Genomic DNA, 20,645 nt, shown 5'->3' with positions numbered 1-20,645 from the left:
TATTTTTTTTTTTAATGAATCAAAATCTTATCCAGAATTACTCTTTTGAGGCCCTTATTTTTAATGGATCAACCAGTGTAATTAGATTCCGGAACGAATTACTAAGCAGATTTTAGTGAATCAAAACATTTGAAACGTCACTGCCTATAGTGACTTTTATTTTGAACTGTTGTGCATTGCTTCTTCTTGCTCATCTGTTCTTACTTATGTGTTTAGTGTCCACTTGATTACGCGGCTGTAGCTGTCATACTCGCATTTTTAATCGGATATATACAGCAATGAATTATGTAAGATCTCGAGGCGCAGGTTTTTAGAAAGAGAGTTACTTGTGAACGGCTAATCTGTGAAAATGCGACACGCACGTGAGGTGACATATACGATGCTCATGAGAGCGTACGCCACAGCTTCAAAGACCGAGACCCTCGCTTCTAACCGGAAAACGGGACTGAAAGCAGCAGATATCGCGAACAGACTCCGGAGTGAACAAGAAAAAGGGATAAATGACAAAAATGAGGTTGGCTTCGTTGTTTATGCATGTATTGTCTGTTTAGACTAATGTGAGTTTATGTGCAACCATTTAGGTTCCGTCTTTTTTCGTTCCACTCCAAAGGTTCCGGTGTCACCTCTACAGAACAGAGTGAATGAACTCAAACAGTTCTCTCAGCAACTGCAGTCTATTCACCCTAGTGTGCTCGCAAAAGCTCTTTACAGGAGCATGCTGTATGAAGACCAAAACATAATCGCCATAAATAAACCATATGGTGTGCCTTTGCATAGTGAGTATTTTTCTTTCTTTTTTTTAAGTGAATGTAGGCTACTATATTTCGATTCATTATTATTTATTGAAAACACTTTTTATAATTAGTCTGTAATATTTGGTATATTGATGTGATTTTATGGCCCTAGATAATTTTCAATTATGCACTATTTATTTCTATATAAAAATACAAATATAAAAAAACCTGTTTCATATCAGCAGTGTTGAAGACATACTAATATTACTAATATAATCCTTAATTTGCCTGCTCCATTCTTATAGATGTAAATGGCATCAGAAACAGCATTTCAGAGTGTCTGCCTTTGCTGGCCAAGATAACTGATGGCATGCAGGCAGGGTCACAGTTGCATTTTTGCCACAGTCTGGAAAAGGAATGTACTGGAGTTTTGATCCTGGCTAAAACAGAGGAAGCAGCAGAACATGTACAAACACTCGTCAGATCACACAAAGTGGAATGGACATTCTTGTAAGTTAAACTTCAAAACCTTTTGTTGTTGCATGTCTTAATTGAATGTAATTTCGAATAATGGTTTTCTGAGAAAGGCTAATTTGATAGTAAGGCAGTGTGGCATCTCATAAACTTCAAGTGCTTGTCTAGTGCAAATTTTTTTTCCTTATTTTCAATTGATTCCCATGTTCCAGCATAACCTACACAAACTTAAACCTATTATTTTTTTCAGGGCGGTCACTGTAGGTGTGCCTGTTCCATCCGAGGGAGTGATTGACATTCCCATTATAGAGAAGGAGGTCATGGGACCTCAGCCGCATTTTAAGGTAATATAACATTGTATTCATTAAAAAACAAATCATATTCTAACCTGTTTTTAAAGACTGCTTAAGAGAAATTTGATTTATTACAGTCGAGAAGTAATATAAGATTAAGAAAAAATCTGTATTGTGACACATCTGAGTGAAACAGAGTATTGAAAAAATAATAAAATGTAGGGTGGGGCTTGGTTCTATCCATTGGATGATGATTGGATGGAGGCAGATCTGAATGTGAGCTTGCAGCCAATAGAGTGCTTCAGCGGCGCTGGTTCCGGAAGTATTTTTGCCATTCATTTTTTTCATTGACATTAAAAAATGTCTTTGTTAATGTGTTATAAGCTTAGTTTTATATGAAGCAAAAAAGTCTTTGAAAACCAGACAAAAAGACAAAGGTAGAAGACTTCAGTAGGGAAAGAACTACAATCCCATGAAGCATTGCAAACAACAATCAAATTGAAAACAACGGAGAAATTAAAACTATTGATTATTAGGGCTGGGTATCGATTCAGATGTTACAATTCGATTCGATTTCGATTCGCAAGCTCTAATTCGATTCGATTTCGATTCTCGATTCGATTTTCGATTCGATTTTTTCAATTTCGATTCTAAATTAATTTCGATTCGACTCACTCAATGAATATTAAATACAAATCCTATATTTATTAAAAAAAGAAAAAGAAAAAAAAGTGAACAAGTTTTCAAGTGTTTAATTAATAAAAAGAAATTAAGAGCTACAAACCTGTATATTAAACTCTTTTTATTTTAGGTACACTTGGGTACATTAAAACAGAACCCAACTCTATATTTCAAATGCATACAATGAATAGACAGGATTTTGATGCAAGATGAAAAATTGATGCTGAAAATTGGACAAGTCAGAACAGTCGCATGTCTTGATCAAACAGGTTAACAATCCTCACATAAACCCACATATAAAAACGTTGCATATAATATAATATGTGCCCTTCCTGTCTAACAGCTAGGCCATACAGAAATTGAATAAAATTATCAAACAGTCTGTGTTGCATTAATTATAAATTATATATTGACTAATCAAAGTTACAAAAGTTCTTTATTCAAGAGCAGTGAGTGTTTTTCTCTGTTCTCTTTGTTCTTTGATTAACTTAAATGACAGAGATAATTAGTGGCTACAGTGTACTGTCCCTTTAAGACCAGCCGCTGTTGACAGAGACGCGGAACTCACACGCGGACTCATTCTCTCACGAGGCACAACTCTTCACGTTCGTCATAAGAAAGACTGCTCTTATGTTATAAAGATACTCGACAAAAATACATTTTGGCATGATTGTGTGTGTTCTTCGTTCAAGCGCGAAAGATAATTCTATTCTGTGCTGTCTTGTGCGCACGCACGATATCATCGCAAGTTTTTCTGTCACAGTCACGACAGCATTTTGGCAGCATTTTGGTCATATAGCCTAATTGCGTATAGGCTTGTCATAGCGATTGCGATATGATTAAACGTGCAGCACTAATTGAGGTTATTTTATGATTTAGATAAAACTACCATAAAATCTCACAGCATTAACTATAAAATTGAGTTTGCAAGCCTATGAACAGTGGAGGAAAACTAATACATAAAGATGGAAAAAAATCGATTCTTGGCGTTTGAGAATCGATTTTGAATCGACCACATTTTAAAAAACGATTAATCGAAAAATCGATTTTTTTGCCCAGCCCTATTGATTATATCTATAGAAATAATGTTTTAAATTCATTGCAAAATATGATCAAAACAAGTATTTTGAGAGCAGATTGACTCGACATCATAAGTAGCGCTTCACGAGAGTGGGTGGAGCTAAACAGCTCTTTTGGCGGGTTTGTTTGTTTCAGCTCTCTGATTGGTGTAATATTCTGTACAGCATCATGGGTAATGCAGTTTTTCTCCACAAATTGTTAAACTTTTTTTTTTATACGTTGAAAATGCATACAGATAGCTACAACAAAAGCATATACCATCGATTAACAACTTCTGAACTCACAGTAGGTCTGTCTTTAAATGTTTAAAGGCCAATACACTGCACAGACAAACGGCAACAAACGCGTTTGTCAGTGTCTGTTGGGGCAGTGTGAACATGATAGTTATTTACAAAAAAATCGAAATCCAACAGCCAACTTGTTTGTCTATGTGGTGTGAATTAAGTTATTGTTAAAAATCTATTTCTCTATGGAGAAAATTAATGAGTGCTCACTGTTGCACTCTATTGTAAGAAAGAGACGGGGTTTAAGTAGACTAAATGATTAGAGAAGTCCAACATACAACACCAGAGAAAAGTCTGACATTTTGATTAAACATTATAAGGTTAAAAAAAAAGAAACATGCATAAATTCTTCACAATTAAATCATACCATGCTGTGTTTAGAAAATAGTTGACTTGTCAACTTTATGAATAGGATCTTAATTAATGTGAAGTATAATGTTTATTCTGCTCAGATGGGTCTGAGCCCATTGTTCAAAGTGAATGAGGAGGGAGATGGAGTGACCAGGGTGAGAGCTCATCGGCAGGCAGAAAGTGCAGTCACACAGTATCGGGTTCTGGACAGCACCGGTGGCTGCAGCTTGGTGGAACTGCAGCCTGTCACAGGTACTGACTGACCATGACGTGTGAAAGCATACCCGACTCGGAACGTTATTCCTAATTGTGCCTTATACTCCCGAATTATTATAAATGTAGCAAGGTTTGCCTTTTTATTTATTTAGAAATTACCATATGTTTAAATGAACATATGATGACTAGAACCTCTTATAATGTTTGTTTTAGGTGTAAAAAACCAACTTCGAGTGCACATGGCTCTTGCTTTGACCTGCCCCATTCTCGGAGACCATAAATATGCTCACTGGAACAAACTAGCACCCCAGGTATGATAAATATAACAAGGTTAGAGCAAGTGTTGTAGCACTGGTTCCTTGAATGATAATCAAATCTGCACTACCATTCAAAAGTTTGTGGTCGGTAAGATTTCTTAATGTTTTTGAAAGAAGTCTCTTATGCTCACCAAGGCTGCATTTATTTGATCATAAAACAGTAATAACTTGTATTGTGGAATATTATTACATTTTAAATAAGTTTATATTTATATATATATATATAAAAATAATAAAAATAATATTATTATTATTATTTATATATATATATATATATATATATATATATATATATATATATATATTAATAATAATAATAATAATAATAATATTATTTTTATTATTATTATATTTTTGTATAATGTAATTTCTTCCTGTCATTGCAAATCTGAATTTTCATCACCCATTACTCCAGTCTTCAGTGTCACATGATTTTTCAGAAATCATCCTGATATGCTGATTTGCAGCTCAAGAAACATTTCTTATTATTTTCAATGTTGACAAGTTGTGCTGCCTAATATTTTTGTGGAAACCGCAGTACATTTTTTCAGGATTCTTTGATGAATACATTTTTTGAAAGAACAGCATTTGTTTGAAATGGAAATCTTTTGTAACATTATTTATTAATGCCTTTACTGTCTTTTTTGATTAATTTAAAGGGACAGTTCACCCAAAAATAAACGTTTTGTCATCATTTACTCACCCTGAAGTTGTTCACAACCTGTACGAGTTTCTTTCTTCAGTTGAACACAAAAGATATTTTGAAGAATGTCGATAACCAAAATGTCTCTGATTCCAACTGACTTCCATATTATTTTTTTCATAGTATGGTAGTCAATGGTGTATTGCAACTGTTTGCTTACCCATATTCTTCAAAAGATTTTCTTTTATGTTAAACAGAACAAAGAAACTCATACAGGTTTAGAACAACTTGAGGGTGAGTAAATGATGACAGAATATACATTTTAAGTGAACTATCCCTTACAAAAAAATTTTACTGACCCCAAACTTTTGACCGGTATTGTTTTTCTAGATCAAAAAGCATTTAAACCACATATTTTAATAAATAATTGCTTAATCCAAGCGTGTTGGCACACAACCACAGTAACCCACTAGTCAAATTGTGGGCCAGCTTTTACAAGAGTATTATGAACATAGTAAGTGTTGTGTTAATAATGAATAATCAAGAGGTGGTGTTGTGTTTTCTTGAGACATGACTCATTGTTACATTTGAAGACTGACCACATGTGGGTCTCATGTTTCGGATTACAGAAGCTGCCAGAGGGCATACTGCGACGGCTGGGCCTGGTCCAGAGTAAAACGCGATATCTCCCTCTTCACCTGCACTCCCGAAGGATCGTTCTGCCACGGGTCAAAGGTCACGGCGAAATTACAGTGTCCTGCCCCCTTCCTAAATACTTCACCAATGCCTTGAAGAGACTACAGATCCCACTTCCAGGAAAAGAATGAAGTGAATCACACAGCTATTAACTACTTTTGAAAAGTTGCATTGGATTTGACTTTGTAGTAAAGGTCATGTACATACCGGATATTTTGTTGTTGTATGTTCTGAAGGTTTTGGTTTCAGACTTTGTAATAAAAGATCATTCAAGTCAAGTCAAGTCATTTTAATTTATATAGAGCTTTTAACAATGTAGACTGTTCCAAAGCATCTTTACAGTGATAATAGGAAATTAAAGTAACAGAGATTGTTTTGATTTATAGCAGCTCTAGAATAAAATTATTGTCCAGCTAAAGTTAGTTTTGATTGATTCACTTCCATTGCAACGATCATTAGTTATTAACTTAGGGGCCGCTAACACGACACCATTTTAACAGAAAACTCTTAAGTTCTCTCTGCGCCAACTTTAAAAACACGAACCTGTGAGAACGCTGATGGCGTGCACATGTGTATTACGAGGTCAGGCTATAGGTATGCGCGTTTGAATATGTGTGCGCAGGCGTGTGGTCCTTCCATACAAACCAACCCTCAACAAACTATTTGTCTGGCCTTAAAATTTATAATACAGAATTTTTATTGCTTCCGCGTAGCCACGCGAACCGGAATTATCCCGACAACGCTTTATCTGTAGAGAGGTAAAGGGGAGGGAGGCCTTCACAGGGGAGAGACTAGTTGACACTTCAGGACTGCGTTGTCGTCGTGTCCAGGCGCAGGTCCTTCATCAGATCTGGATACGGCCTGGATCCGGCGGACTGCTGTAAACCTCAGGATAAACAGAGACTAATATTAGCATAGACGCCATTCTTCTTATGATGTAACGAGTACATCAGGATTTATGGGAAGTGTTCCCGGTTCCGGCTGACCTAATCTATGCAGCCTAACATTGAATTATAGAAGTCTATAATGTGTTATGTGTATGCTAGGTCAAAGAGATGTGTTTTAAGTCTAGCTTTGAACTGACAGAGTGTGTCTGCTTCCCGGACAATGTTAGGAAGACTGTTCCAAAGTTTTGGTGGTAAATAGGAAAAGGATCTACCGCCAGCAGTCGATTTTGATATTCTAGGTATTATTCATTGAAAATGTTTTATGGAGAAAAATTACATCTTTACCAACCTGTAAGACTTGAGTAAATAATGACTTCACAAACTAGAGGTCTATCTCATCTGCCAATATTAGATTAATTACTCCGTATTAGTCAATATTGTAAACTTATTTATATCACCTTCACTGTCATCTCATGCTGACAAAAATACTGTTAAATGTAATCTTAAACTAATTTTGACTATCCAATTTTCATAATGTTCATTGTATTGATAAGATGCATGAATTTATATGTAGCATTTAAAACATTGCTTCTCAACCTTTTTGACTCCCATTCTCCACAAGAAGATTAAGGATAAGAATTATTTAAAAAAAAAGCTCAATTTCTACACGATAAAATGTTTTAGAGCGTGGCATAAATAGACAAATGTATATTCATAAAATGTATCAAAATTATTTTAACTGAAGTTTAACTGAAGCCCGCTGGTTGAGAACCACTGTTTAAAAAATATATTATAGTTTTGTGAACTAGTGTAGAAATGTGTTCTGCTTCTGTATCATGAATGTGTGTTTGTGTGACCGAATGGGTCAAAGACGACACATACAGGTAATTCACTGTACAAAAAAGCATGTTTGAAAAGACAGGCTTCAATTCTCCAGCACCACTATAATATCAATACATATCAGGTTACCATAGATGCATGTATATATATAAAAAAAATAAAAACAGAACCAAAAAGTCTTCATGTATAATACACTCCTCAGGTACGTGAACTCTGCTACTGCAAGCTCCTGAGGGTGAGCGGGGGTTGTGTTACAGATTGATGAGGCCATGTTTTTAAATGTAAATTCCTGACAATCACATGGTATATTCCAGACCACTGCCAAAAATGACTTCAGTCTAGCCACCAGATCCTTACAGTTCAGAAAATAAACAGAGAGGATAGTGGGAAGAGGTATGGAGCGTAACATACATGGCAGAAAGAGAAAATGCACACATCAAGGGATCTGGGCAAATACGTTTCAATGGTCATTAGGCGAACAAACAGAAATAGGTTCCTGTATCTAAAACAAAAAAAAAGGCCCGTACGTATGTCCAGTTCATTGAAACCCCTCTTGAACCTCTCCCTTTCCTTTTAATCATGAATGAATATAAGGAGAGGCTGCAGAGGAAACTTGATTCAGTCTCTTTGAGAAAGGAGAGGATGATGGCAGGATGGAGAGCTGGAGAAAGCTGGTTTCTCTCATTCCATCTTGATTTCTTTCGTTTGCCCTCATCTTCTCTCAGTGTACATTGGCCTGCGCAATGGAGATTATCTCCTGGATTTCCCGCACCATCATGATGCGTGTTAGCATGTGTTCCAGTTGCTCGCTCGTGATTGGCTGAGTGGAGTACCATATAGGGCTGTTTGGTGCCACAACCGGCTCTGGTGTCAGGTAATACGTGTCATTACGACCCTTGGCAGTCTGAGGGCTGATGACAGACAACAGAAAAATCAGGGAGAGGCAGAAAAGGAAAGTTATATTATACGTCTTTGATCTAATCAGTGGCTCACCATTTGAAGAGATAAAAGTCATAGAGCTTGATAGGACAACGCAGCGGGTTCTCTGGGTCCTCAGCCTGTTCTGCGTACATGTCATCTGTCACTAGAACAAAAAAAGATACGATTTATAACTTTCCACAGCTTTTGACCAATGAATTTAAGACTTAATGACTTCCTATCCAGACTTCCTATTACCCATCATACAAACAAAAGTATTTCTAACCAATATTTTAAATTATATTATAGGCTTAGATTATATCTAACGATTATTTCTAACGATAGATTATTATAACGAGATTATATCATCTTGTCAAAGGCATCAGTGATATCTGATTTCTGAAGGATAATGTGACACTGAAAAAGTAATAAATTACAATTTAACATTAAAATAGAAAACAATTATTTTAAACCGTAATATTTCAATTCAAATAAATGCAGCCTTGAGACTTCTTTCAACAATCATTTTCAAAAAAAATAAAAATTTGAAAGTTTAAAATATTTATCTTGTAACATGTGACAACATCCAGCCTAATATAATGGCTAACCTTTCTGTCCAACATGATGGGGCCCGACTCCTTTCAGGTAGCGGATGCTGGTGCTCTTGTCTTTAGGGTTGGTGGGGTTCTTCTTGGTGTGTCTGAGCACTTTGGAGAAGGCCACTTTCAAATGCTGCTCAACTGTGGTCAAGTGGAAGTACCTGTGCAGAGACAACTTTTAGCCCTGAACACTCACTGCCACCATGCTTAAAGAATTGAAAATGGAAGGAGACACACTTGGTGTTGAAGTACATCAGTGTAGTAAGGAGAGTGGATGGAGAATGAGCTCCCAGCTGCTTACACTCCCATAGCATCTCCTCTGTCACATGACTTGGGATAATATAGCCTGGCAAATACAACGAAAATTAACATACACTCCACAAGACTCCAAAGCAGATGATTTCAAATCACACACATACTTCTTACCAAGAGGGTGAACACTGGGCCTCCACTCCTCGAGAATTTTGTGTAAACACTGACAAAACCGGCTGTAGTACTGATCAGAGAAGATGTCGTCTACCCTACCGTTCTCAAACATGTACTAAACATAAACAAGAAAAGGAAATCAGCTTATTAAAACTAAAGATCCAAAGGAATCAGTAGAAACAAAAAGAAGGCATTACATAAGGAGATATACGACATACTTTCTGTATACATAAAAATACATAGTATAGTGAATCAGGCTCAAACGGCTCCCCCTCCAGCCCACGAGACTCTTGGGTCATCAGAGACAGAGCCAAGTTCAACTCGCCCACTGAACTTGAGACAAGATCGTCCTGGAAGCGCAGTGGCTGTCGACCTGCAGAGACAGATATTAATAAACATCACTAGAGGCTTGACAAAAATAGTTCAGTTTTGGCCATGGACATGTTTAAGGGAATGAAATTTAAGACTTGAATAGATGTGAAAAAAATGTAAAGCAATTTTGCAACAACAAAAAAATATTTTATATGCACTACTGTTCAAAAGTTTGGGGTCAGTAAGATTTTTTTTTTTTAGTTGTTGAAAAGTTTCTTATCTTGTGAAATATTACAATTTAAAATTAGATTTTAAAATACATTAAAATAAAAAAAGTTATTTATTAATTTGGCACTCAAACAATGTTTGATTTTTATTATCAATGTTGTAAATTGTGCTGCTTAATATTTTGTCACTTTTTTTTCAGGAAACTTTGATGACTAGAAAGAACAAAAGAAAAATAACAGCATTCATTTGAAATCTTTTGTAACATTATAAAATGTTTTTACTGTCACCTTTGGTCAATTTATTGCATCTTTGCAGAATAAAAGCAATTCATTTCTCTTCATGTTTTCTAGTTACAGTTCTTAGCTGGATTAAATTCATGAATAACACTATTCATGTTTATACATGAAAACAGCAGACAACATTTTTTAGTTTACAGCAAGTTTACTTTTTCTATACTTTTCAAGATATTTAAGATATTGAATAGTGACTATAAAACATTCTATAAATGTTTTTTTTAAATGTATAGTATATGTTTTATAGTCACTATTCAATATCTTAAATATCTTGAAAAGTATAAAAAAAGTAAACTTGTTGTAACATTTTAAACGGATGCGTAAACACTAGGGCTGTCAACGAATATTCTAAATTCGAATATATATTCGAATAGTTTTAAAAAACAGAAATTCGAACGTGAAAATTAATATTCGAATGTGAATTTCGAATATGGAAAAACACGGCCGCGGAAGCAGAGGCGCGGCTGTCTGCTCTGCGAGTGGGCGCGCGCGCTGCCTGAGGGACAGGTCACACGAGTCGCACTGTCTAGCACAGCGTCACTGCTGAAAGTTGACAGTGCACTAAAAGACAATGGAATAAATTGCAGTCAGTTTTTCCTTTTTTTAATACAAGCACCAATAATGTAAGTAGCCTTTTTCTTTTTTAATAGCACTTTATTTATTTTTTTAACCTCAGGGTAAAAGTTCTTTGTTGCCACATTTCTCGGAATTGTGTGCCTCATTTTATTTAACGTTAAACAGAAAAGTTCCATGTTTACCACAGCACAGCTCGCTCGGAGCGTTCAATGTCGGTTCTATACTGTAAAACTTCAATTAATGTTAATACATTTGTTTCTATCACTGAATGAAGCCTGCTATATTTGGGACAAGAGTCGCGACCTTAAATTGCTTGCACAAAACTCTTGATCAGCACTCAACATGTGCTTATTGTTGTTGTTCATTTAAACCGTTATGCGCAGAGAGAGCGTGAGCGCGAGGGCGCGAGAGAGAGAGAGAGAGAGTGCCTGCGAGTGAGCGAGAGTGAGGTCTGCGGTCTTGGCCATTAGTTTATTTACTTGGTTTTGTGTTGGTAATACATTGTCAAATATGTTTAAACTTAAATTAATTACTTATACAAGTAGTTATGTATGTCTCTTTGTATTAATTTGTCCTGTTATTGACGTAATGCAGGATGCGTAATGCGCATTGACAAAGTGCGCAACCAGATGTTCGAATATTCGTGTGTTTTTTAGAGGGAATATTCGAACGTCATTTTTGAGCAATTTTGACAGCCCTAGTAAACACTCTAGTGACCATACAGAATTAAAACACATCAATAAGAAAGAACTACTAATAGAGGGTATATGCACATGATGTCACCGTCGGCCGGAGTGACTGCGGTTACGCCCACTGAGTGGCAAAAAGACATCTAAAACAGGAAAGAGCTTTATGATTGACTACAAATAGATTTGACAATAAATCTAAGGCATATTTTTACAGACTACTGAAAGCTACAGAAAAGAGAAGCAAACGTATTGCTGCAATTCACAGAAACAACTGTACTCCAGGCAGCGAAACGCATTTGCAGTTATCATTTTGAGTCAACATTCTGAATTTAGGGGTAAAATCATACCCTTAATATCGTATTGTTATATATTGTATGGACAACTTCGTATAATTTAATATTTAACATTTTAATATTTAAATAAACACTGACAAAAACTATATACGTTTTAAAGCCGGGGAGATAAATATAACATTGATACAAGTTAGGGCTGCATGATTAATCGCAATTTCCATGTAATCGCACTAAAACTGATTTAGCTTATCGCGATTTTGAAATTGCAAAGGCAGCGATTATTTTTTTAATACGCATATTGATGTATGGCTCTGTAAACGCTGCTCCATCTATGTGCATTTTAAAAAGCAACACACGTCAAACATCTTTCCAAACATGAGAAGCATTTATGAACCTCTTGTCCAACAAAAGACAACATTTAATAACATGCTTTTACTCCAAACTCACTTCATAACGACGGTTCAGCATCCTTCTGTGAGATAATGTGGCTTCTTACACAGAATAAGGCAGTTGTGTGTTTATTAGTCATGTTTAATTAATCAATCAAAACGTTTCAATCTTCTGTTTATTCAGCTACAGCCATGATGCCCGATAGGGATGTGTGCACGGGGCATATTTGGTGTGTCTGCGTGAGAGCGCCCTCTGGCGTTCAGATGGAGCAGCATTTACTACCGATCAGCCGTTCTGCACTGACAAGCTGTGCATAAAATAAATCGCAGCCTTTGCCAAATCGCGCGTGGTTTCATTGCGATTAATTGTGCAGCCCGAACAAATGATCACCCAGATTTAGACCTACCTATAATGTATTTATATAAAGCGTTTACAGACAAATTTGCTTTATGTATTTCCCCAGTGTCAAAATCAGGCACATATAAAAGTCAGGAAACATGATTCCTGGCTGCATGTCAATATCCATGGATCACTGGATCTTTGGTAAGTTGTAAGGAACACTATAACGAGTCCAACTTTTAATTTAAACTGATAATTGTTTGTTTTACTAGCGTTTTCGCGGTTTCCCCTATTAAATCCAGTCATGGCTCTTTTGCCACTCAGTCCACCTGAAGGGGCATGTTCTGGCGGGAAAGTCATGTCAGTGCATTCACTATACTAAAACTGACAAACAAACAAATTAATTAATTTCTAAAATAAATAAATAAATAAATAGTGCAGATTGGTAGCTGCTTTTGAATACTTCCAGGTGCATGTGTACACATTATTGAGAAATTGCTATTGCTTTATTTTATCATGAAATTTCACTCGTATTGCTATCAACTACTGAAATGTTATGGCGCTTTTCCACTGCATGGTACGGTACGGTTCGGTTCGGTACGGCACGCTTTGGCGCTTTTCCACTGCATGGTACGGTACGGCTCGGTTCAGTACGGCTCACTTATGACGCATTTCCACTGCATGGTACGGTACGGTACGGCTCGCTTTAAATGGTACCACCTCTGTTGAGGTTCCAAGCGTACCGTACCGATACTAAAATGTGACGTGAAAACACTGCAGATCACTGATTGGTCAGACAGAATCATCACTACCAGCGTCATTGTATTTACAACACGAGACACTAAACCCGCTAGATTTAAATAGCCAGTAGACAACAGCCAACGCTGTAGCGCCTGTTTTAAAAGTATTTGCTTAAAAAAAAAAAAGAGTATAAACTTAAAAAAAGAAATGGCTGAATCGTGGTCAGTGGACGAGGTGCAGACGTTCCTCTTGTTGGTTGCCGAGGAGCGGATGGGGAAACCCGGAATGAAAAATTCGCATTTAATATGATGATGTCATGGCAGTAGAGACGGCAACTATAACGATCAGTCACACCCACTTTGAAGCGGTACTAACTGCAGTGGAAAAGCAACCGAGCTAAAGCGAACCGAACCGTGCCGTACCGAGCCGAGTCGTACCACGCAGTGGAAAAGCGAAGCGAGCCGAACCGTTCCGTGCCGAGTCGAACCGTACCGAGCCGAACCGAGCCGTACCATGCAGTGGAAAAGCGCCATTAGTATAGTGATAACCCTAGATTGAGCGGTGGTATATAAAGAGAGAAATCGCACACGAGACAGAAACATAAACTCACGTCCAATAGGTGCCAGCTTATTTTGTTCATTCTTGTCCAGCTCAGCATTTTTGCGCTGAACCCAAAGCCTCCACACCTCCAGTCCTTCCTCAGGCTTCAGCGTGTTGGGAAGGATCAGCTCAGGAGGAGGTTCCACTTGTGGCTCCGCCTCTGTCTGCGCCTGATAAACATAGAACATCATCATTGAGACATTACTTTGTCAAAGAAGTTATGCGCATTTTTCACTATGGTTAAATGCACATCACCAAAACCTGCAAAATTACTTGAGACGGCCTGGGAGCTATGAATACTTAAGCATGCAGGATTCCTCCTAGAATGTGTTCACCTGTAGGTGGAGCTGTTGTTCCTGAGCCTCCCCATCTTGTATGTGCTGATGCTGTTGCTGCGGATCCCATATATGAAGGGCCTGCGTTGTCCCAGAGTAAGCGCCCCCTACAGTCTGCACTGCTACAGGGATGTGAATGTTTCCATTCATAAACTGTGCTGGGAACAGCGAATGTACAACTTCCTCCTGAGTGGTCAATCCCGAACCAGTGGACACTGGAACGGCCACTGCTCCGCCACCCTGAGACGCACCAATTATCATCTTGTCTTTGTCTTTATCAGTATGCGAGGCCTGTACCTGCACGGTGCTGTAGGCCTCCTGAGGTATGGCAATGTGGGCCACGCCTTGCTGCTGTGGGCTCGAGTACACAGGTATGGTCCAGGTCTCACCGGCTGGGCCTGTGATGGTACCGGTGGCACTGTAGAGATGAGTGCTATCAACGGTCAGCAGATCTGGTCGAAGTGACAAGTAGCCCTGCTGTTGGCCCTGTGGGATGGCCAGTACAGTAGCCAGCTGCTGCCCTTGAGGAAGCGAGTAGGACACAACTGTCGGAACGTCCACCTTGCGTTTCTTCGCAGGCTGGAGGACAGCAGGTGAGGCTCCAGGTCGTCTCTCTACCTCCCTGGGGGAGCCCTGCTGCTGAGGGGGGGACAGAGCCTCCACAGTCTGAATCTGAATCTGCTGGCCTCCGGCAACCGCTGCCACCAGCTGGGCCTGGATCTGAGAAACATACCCACGTTACAATATGAATCTAAAATGCATAAACTGTAGAAGGTGATAATGTTTTGGACTGCAATACCTGTTGGTGTTGTTCCTCTGTAAGTTCTCCCTGTTGTACCAGCTGTGTTGTGGTAATTCCTTGTAGCTGCTGATGGGTGGGAGATGCCACCTGAAGCACCTGACCCTGCTCACCCTGGATCTGCACCTGCCAATGGGGAGATGGAGAGGCATTTACAGCAGGGAACAACACGGAACAACAAGAAGGATGGCCTGCTGGCCTGGAGTAAGGTGGTTTGCAGTGTATGTCATTGTTTTTCGGAAAAATGTGCACGTTGGTGTGTATTTATATTTTTTGTAAAAGAAAAAAATATATTTTTAATGAACAAAAAATGATTTAGTGTTCAAAAAAAAATTCTTATCAATGTTTAAAACTGATTTTTTTTTTTTTTTTTTTTGGAATATAAAGTAAATATTCTGAGACAATACATTTTCCAAAACGAGTCATTTTGGGAGCTTGATTTCAATAAAAGCTGTTTTTGGACTAACAAGGAAGTTTGATATTAGTAAGATATTTTCATAGTACAAAATCTGACTTCTCAATTCATGACCCCTTTAAATGTTATTTCTTTACTTCTAAAACAATACAAGGCCAACATCATTCTGTAAAAGATGCTAAGTTCACACTGCACTTGAGATGTCCACAAATTATAACATTACCCTTAAAATGCAAGCAGCTCCAAAGCAACTATAAGGACAATTAAAATGTTATAGTCCCAGGACAGAAAAATCTGATACAAATCAGTTAATGATTTTTTCTGTGGTAAAAAAAATACATTCAAATTTCTAAATTACACAAAGCAGACATTCTATCAACAAAGGAAGGATAATCAGCATGATTGGGAGCACCGTCCGTCATGCCTGAAACTCATGATCTACACTGTAACAAAATAAATAAATAAAAATTACACTCAGAGGGGAAAAAATGCCCTGGAGGAAACTTGCAAAATGCACTTCTTCATAGTTCATCCAAAAGTGAAAATCCAGTCAGCATTTACTCATTGTTTTAAACCTGTATGACTTTCTTCTGTGAAACACAACAGAAGATATTTTAAGAAATGTCTGTGTTCTTTCATTCAAACATTCAATGTCAACTCTCACCAAAACTGTTTGGTAACCAGCATTCTTCAAAACATCTTATTTTGTGTTCCTAACAAGAAAAGTCATACTGGTTTGGAACGACATGATGGTAAGTAAATGAGAGAATTTTCATTTTTAGGTGAACTGTCTCTTTTTTTTATGTAATATTGCAGTATTTACTATAAATGCTTTAACCATGCACATTGTTGTTGTTTTTTCCCCATCAAATCCCTGTTCCCTCGTGATTTTTTTTTTTCAAAATAACTTCCACTTCCTCTTGCAGTGACTTCTTTTCTCTTCTCTTTTGATGTGTTTTCTGGCGGGAGGGTGGAACAACCTGTCACTTACATGAGATCACAGTAATAGCAAACCACAATGATCCAATCAATTCTCAATGGACATAATCAAGTCCCACCCTACATTTGTTCTTGTTCAAGGAGCTGTTTCACTCGGATATACGTAACGTCACAATAGGGAAGTTTGTCGAACAACCACAGTTTGCCTGGTAATCGTTGTATAATTGCAAAAAAACTGAAAACAGAATGACAGAGTCATACCTGTACTTGGATCTGCTGTTCAGATGCCTGATGTACAGCAGCAGCCAGCTGGGGGGAGATCTGTGTAGACGTCACCTGTACCTGCGCAAAGATAAAACAGAAATGTGACTACTAGTTTTAACTTCTAAAATCACAATTAAAACAACAATGAAAAGTGATTCCATTCATACCGGACATGCCAGCTCCAACAATGACCCTGCCACCTCTGTGCTGTCCGTGTAGATGCAGTTGGCACCCTGCTGGTACACCATAGTGGTGGTGGTGCCGGTGGTCTGCTGACTGAACTCCTGCAGTACCTCTGGGCCTTTGGAGGCCAGCGACTCCAGAAACTCTTTCATGCGGTGCTGAGGTATAGTGCGTGCCTTTTGCCGCACATACTCGTCGAACGAGATCGCACCGCCTTCAATGGGCTCATTCATGACAGGTCAATCCACCCTGCACAGGAGCCTGGAACACAAGGAAGGGGATTAAATGATAACACACGACCAGTAAAAATTTACAAAACAAAAACAAATGTATGTTTCCCATGATCTTCGAAACACTTTAAATTAAAAGCATTATTATTCTTTGGGATAATACAGACCTATTTATTCATGAATTTTGGCATTTATGTTTACATAGATTATTAATGAACTCTCATTTAGTCACAGATCAAAACCAACCTACATAAACATGAAAAAAGATTATAAGCTTTAAAAAAAAGAAAGAATCAATACAGGTAAATAATATTAAGCATTTGAAGTGAACCTGAAAAACAGTAATAAGATATTTTGTATCACTGCTAGATATACATTGGCATATGAAGTATTCAGAACAATCTCTCCACATGATGTAGATCTAATTTAATTCTGATTTAAGCACCAGCAGCCAATCTAACCTGAAATCTGCATGCATCCTTGTGCAGTTTAGATAGAACTGTATAAACTGAAGTTTCATCAAATGTGTTTCATGTGATTTAGTAGTGATGAAGAGCTCTGTGTATTAAGCATGCAGATGGAAATAGCATATAACCTTGCTGGACTTTGGACCCCCTCAAGCAAAATAAATTAGTTGCATTGAGGTTGTTCTCAAATCACAAAGAAAATTCCGAACAATCAAATATTACCTTTTTGAATCAGAAGACATGAGCAATGATTAAGATTATATGTGACTGTAAACTAGCTCTGTTTATGGTCAATCGCATACTGGACCACTCAGTGCTTTTGCCTAGAAAATATGCTAGCATCAATGCTAATTCGCTACCGTTTGTCAAATGAAATTTCGAAACTATAAAAAATTTGCAAGGACTTGGATTACGGCATCAAATATATTTATGATATGCTGCTATGTGATATTAGCCGTTATTCCCAGGGTAAATGCGGTAATGCGCGCGCAGTTGAATGGCTAGCGTGAGCTCGCGTGCTAATCATCCCATGCTACCTTAAATAAAAGCCAAAGCAATTTCCGCCAAAACACGCCGTTCAAAAAACAAAAACCCCACTAAAGCTCATCTAAATCTGACCGTGCACATGTAAAGTCCGTTTGCTTTGCTATATCTCGTAATTTTTGCACTCAAACACATTTGTCTTTATTTAAGTGCGATTTATGTCGTGACGTGTGCTTATTCTGCTACACACATAAATGAAACGGTTAAAACCCGCTGCGGCCGACTGCAAATATGTCCTACCGTATTGAAAAATACACAAACGCGCTGCTTGGACGGCTTGGAAGGCTGTAAATGTTATTTTTTAATAATGATGTTTGCGATAGAGCTGACGGAAGTAGGCCTGCTGTGACAGCGCAAGACCCCGGGCTGTCCTGTAACGTGAAGGCGGGGACGGAATCGCAGCTCCCCCTTCCGGCTCCACTGCTGCCGCACGCACATTCACAATGCCATGAACGCGGAGCACAGTGTTGCCAGATCATGCCAGATCGCGAAAATTTAATTTATATGCAATTTGCTTTATAAGTAATAAAATAAATCCAAATTTGTAGTGTTAAAAAGAATAAAATCAGGGAGTACATTGATCGAGAACCCATGTATTCTGCTCAATAATCAACTGAGAAACACTTAGCCTATATAGAAAAACAGAATTAACAATTTGATAATCAAAAACCATAATAATAATAATAAAACCATTAATATGTAGACAACTTAAAAATACAATATTTTGTAAAAAATAAAAAAATAAAAAAAAATTATATAGAAATTCTAAAGTAAAAAAGTGATTGATAAATGCATTTTTCTAACAATGACTAATATAAACTAATATAAAATTGTGGCTGTTGTTGTTATTGTTAGTAGTAGAGTAACCTAATATTAATATGTTGAGTATACAGAACTTATTTATGAGCTAAACTAAGTATTATATTTTTAATTTGTGTATTTATGGTTATCTTTAGATTAGCCTATCAAATTTCAGACTCTGATCTATTTTTCAGCAGCATCATAATTCAATACTTGATTAACAGATTTTTCAATTAATCTACTGGGTTCTCAGTTAATTTCACATTTTCTAAATTGTTTTTTATAATGATTATTGCGTCAACAGTGGGCGTAGGTAAGGATATTTCATAGATTCACTGTTGATCGCTTTATTATCATGCTATGGCGGGCCAAAACACCCCATAGTTAGAACACTCTTAGAAGAACCAAAGCTCAACCAGGTAGCGACTGATAATTATAATGAATAATAATTATATGATCATCAATTTAATATATATATATTTTTCTAACAGTCCAAATTCGCTTATAATGTAGCGGACATGGCAACACTAGTTCAGCTCGTCAGCAACCAGCACGGGTGCGCGCATTCGCTCTGTATGGCACTTTATGTTAAACGGCTTCACTGTAACAAAATACAGACCTACTACGCTGCCATTGCTATGGTTTTGGGATAACTTATGCTACACTAATATGATGAAACACATTATAAAAGCAGTAAATGTGACGCTTCCCCCCATGTGTTTGTTTTCCATACTCTCTGTGGAACAACTGCTTATGATTGCATTGTAAAATACTTTGCTTTTATTAATGAGAGTAAGGTTTTAAAAGAAATATATAGAAAAGAGTCAAGACTGACATCAAAATCATTTGAATTTTTAAATTTTTATTTTGCCTATTATAAATACGTTGCGTATCATAATGTAGGCTACGTAACAGAGCGAGATGAAGTTGTAAAAAAAGTAATTCAGTAGGCTACAGTCTATGTCATTTCAGCGTGCTTGTGCCTTTAAGCGAAGCTTTATTCGCTCCAGTCCGCCTTAAAGTGCTAAGCATGTGTCTGTGAGGGCCTCCCCCTGGTTGCCCTGCAAAAGCCTGCCTGACTGAGCTCTTAAGGTGGACCGGGTGAGATATGCTGGGTGTCGTATGTCAAATGACTGTTATGAGTTCAGAAAGAGTTAATTCCCACGGTCTCTCTCTTAACCCCACAATGACCCTGTCCAATAATTTGGATAAATGCATAACTCTTTACAAGCCATTTAATAATTTACATATTATTTCTCAGCAGAGCACATTTATAAATATCAGAAAATCAGTATGTGAAATCAAATATCTAATTCTATATCCTTGTTTTTGCAAAGAGCAAAAACTTTCAAAAGCAGCTGCAAATTAAATTATTTATGACAGTATCCAATAAATGTTTAAAATCAAGAATTAAAGTTAACAAGCACATGCCAAACAAACTGAATGTTGAAACTGGTTTTTAGACTGCAGTACACAACAGGAGAAAACGGGAGAAAAAACTGCTTGGAATATTGTGAAATATTATGTTATATATATATATATATATATATATATATATATATATATATATATATATATATATATATATATATATATATATATATATATATATATGTGTGTTATATATACATACAACATATGAGTTTGAGTAATGCTTTCAAATATATATATATATACATATACTTGAAAGCATCACTCGAGCTCATCTGTTCAACCTGCCCCAATATATTTATGCCTTAAAATGATGAAAAGACCTCAAGCCAATAACT

General features: G+C 37.2%; 2 protein-coding genes across 3 annotated transcripts; one reads left to right on the top strand and one right to left on the bottom strand.

The window, feature by feature from the left end:
• Window positions 1–192: 192 nt before the first annotated feature.
• Window positions 193–7,296, top strand: rpusd4 (RNA pseudouridine synthase D4). The gene is made up of 7 exons (XM_082156292.1): window positions 193–514; window positions 611–776; window positions 1,040–1,244; window positions 1,459–1,552; window positions 3,999–4,149; window positions 4,327–4,424; window positions 5,703–7,296. Exons 1-7 carry the CDS (start codon window positions 350–352, stop codon window positions 5,898–5,900), a joined length of 1,077 nt encoding a protein of 358 aa, XP_082012418.1. The 5' UTR covers window positions 193–349; the 3' UTR covers window positions 5,901–7,296.
• Window positions 7,297–7,544: 248 nt separating this feature from the next.
• qrich1 (glutamine-rich 1) lies at window positions 7,545–18,493 on the bottom strand. 2 transcript variants are annotated; one of them, XM_082156245.1, is made up of 12 exons: window positions 18,316–18,493; window positions 16,820–17,096; window positions 16,650–16,730; window positions 15,035–15,160; window positions 14,236–14,955; window positions 13,911–14,070; window positions 9,658–9,812; window positions 9,440–9,554; window positions 9,251–9,359; window positions 9,023–9,174; window positions 8,490–8,580; window positions 7,545–8,407 (listed from the first exon to the last, which is right to left on the bottom strand). In XM_082156245.1, exons 2-12 carry the CDS (start codon window positions 17,066–17,068, stop codon window positions 8,218–8,220), a joined length of 2,148 nt encoding a protein of 715 aa, XP_082012371.1. In that variant the 5' UTR covers window positions 17,069–17,096; window positions 18,316–18,493; the 3' UTR covers window positions 7,545–8,217. The 2 variants fall into 2 exon arrangements, with proteins under 2 accessions (XP_082012371.1, XP_082012372.1); XM_082156246.1 differs by lacking the exon at window positions 18,316–18,493 and adding an exon at window positions 17,755–18,298.
• Window positions 18,494–20,645: the final 2,152 nt, after the last annotated feature.

The sequence above is a fragment of the Leuciscus leuciscus genome (genome assembly GCF_965113295.1).
Source record: "Leuciscus leuciscus genome assembly, chromosome: 23".
NCBI lineage: Eukaryota > Metazoa > Chordata > Actinopteri > Cypriniformes > Leuciscidae > Leuciscus > Leuciscus leuciscus.
This window is presented reverse-complemented; position numbering and strand designations above follow the sequence as displayed.

Coding starts and splice junctions, on each gene's coding strand:
- qrich1 (XM_082156245.1), bottom strand. CDS start 17,068: ATGAATGAGCCCATTGAAGGCGGTGCGATCTCGTTCGACGAGTATGTG. Junction 9,175..9,250: donor CTGATGTACTTCAACACCAA/GTGTGTCTCCTT, acceptor GTCTCTGCACAG/GTACTTCCACTTGACCACAG. Junction 8,408..8,489: donor GACTTTTATCTCTTCAAATG/GTGAGCCACTGA, acceptor GTCTGTCATCAG/CCCTCAGACTGCCAAGGGTC.
- rpusd4 (XM_082156292.1), top strand. CDS start 350: ATGCGACACGCACGTGAGGTGACATATACGATGCTCATGAGAGCGTAC. Junction 515..610: donor GGATAAATGACAAAAATGAG/GTTGGCTTCGTT, acceptor TCCACTCCAAAG/GTTCCGGTGTCACCTCTACA. Junction 4,425..5,702: donor GGAACAAACTAGCACCCCAG/GTATGATAAATA, acceptor TTCGGATTACAG/AAGCTGCCAGAGGGCATACT.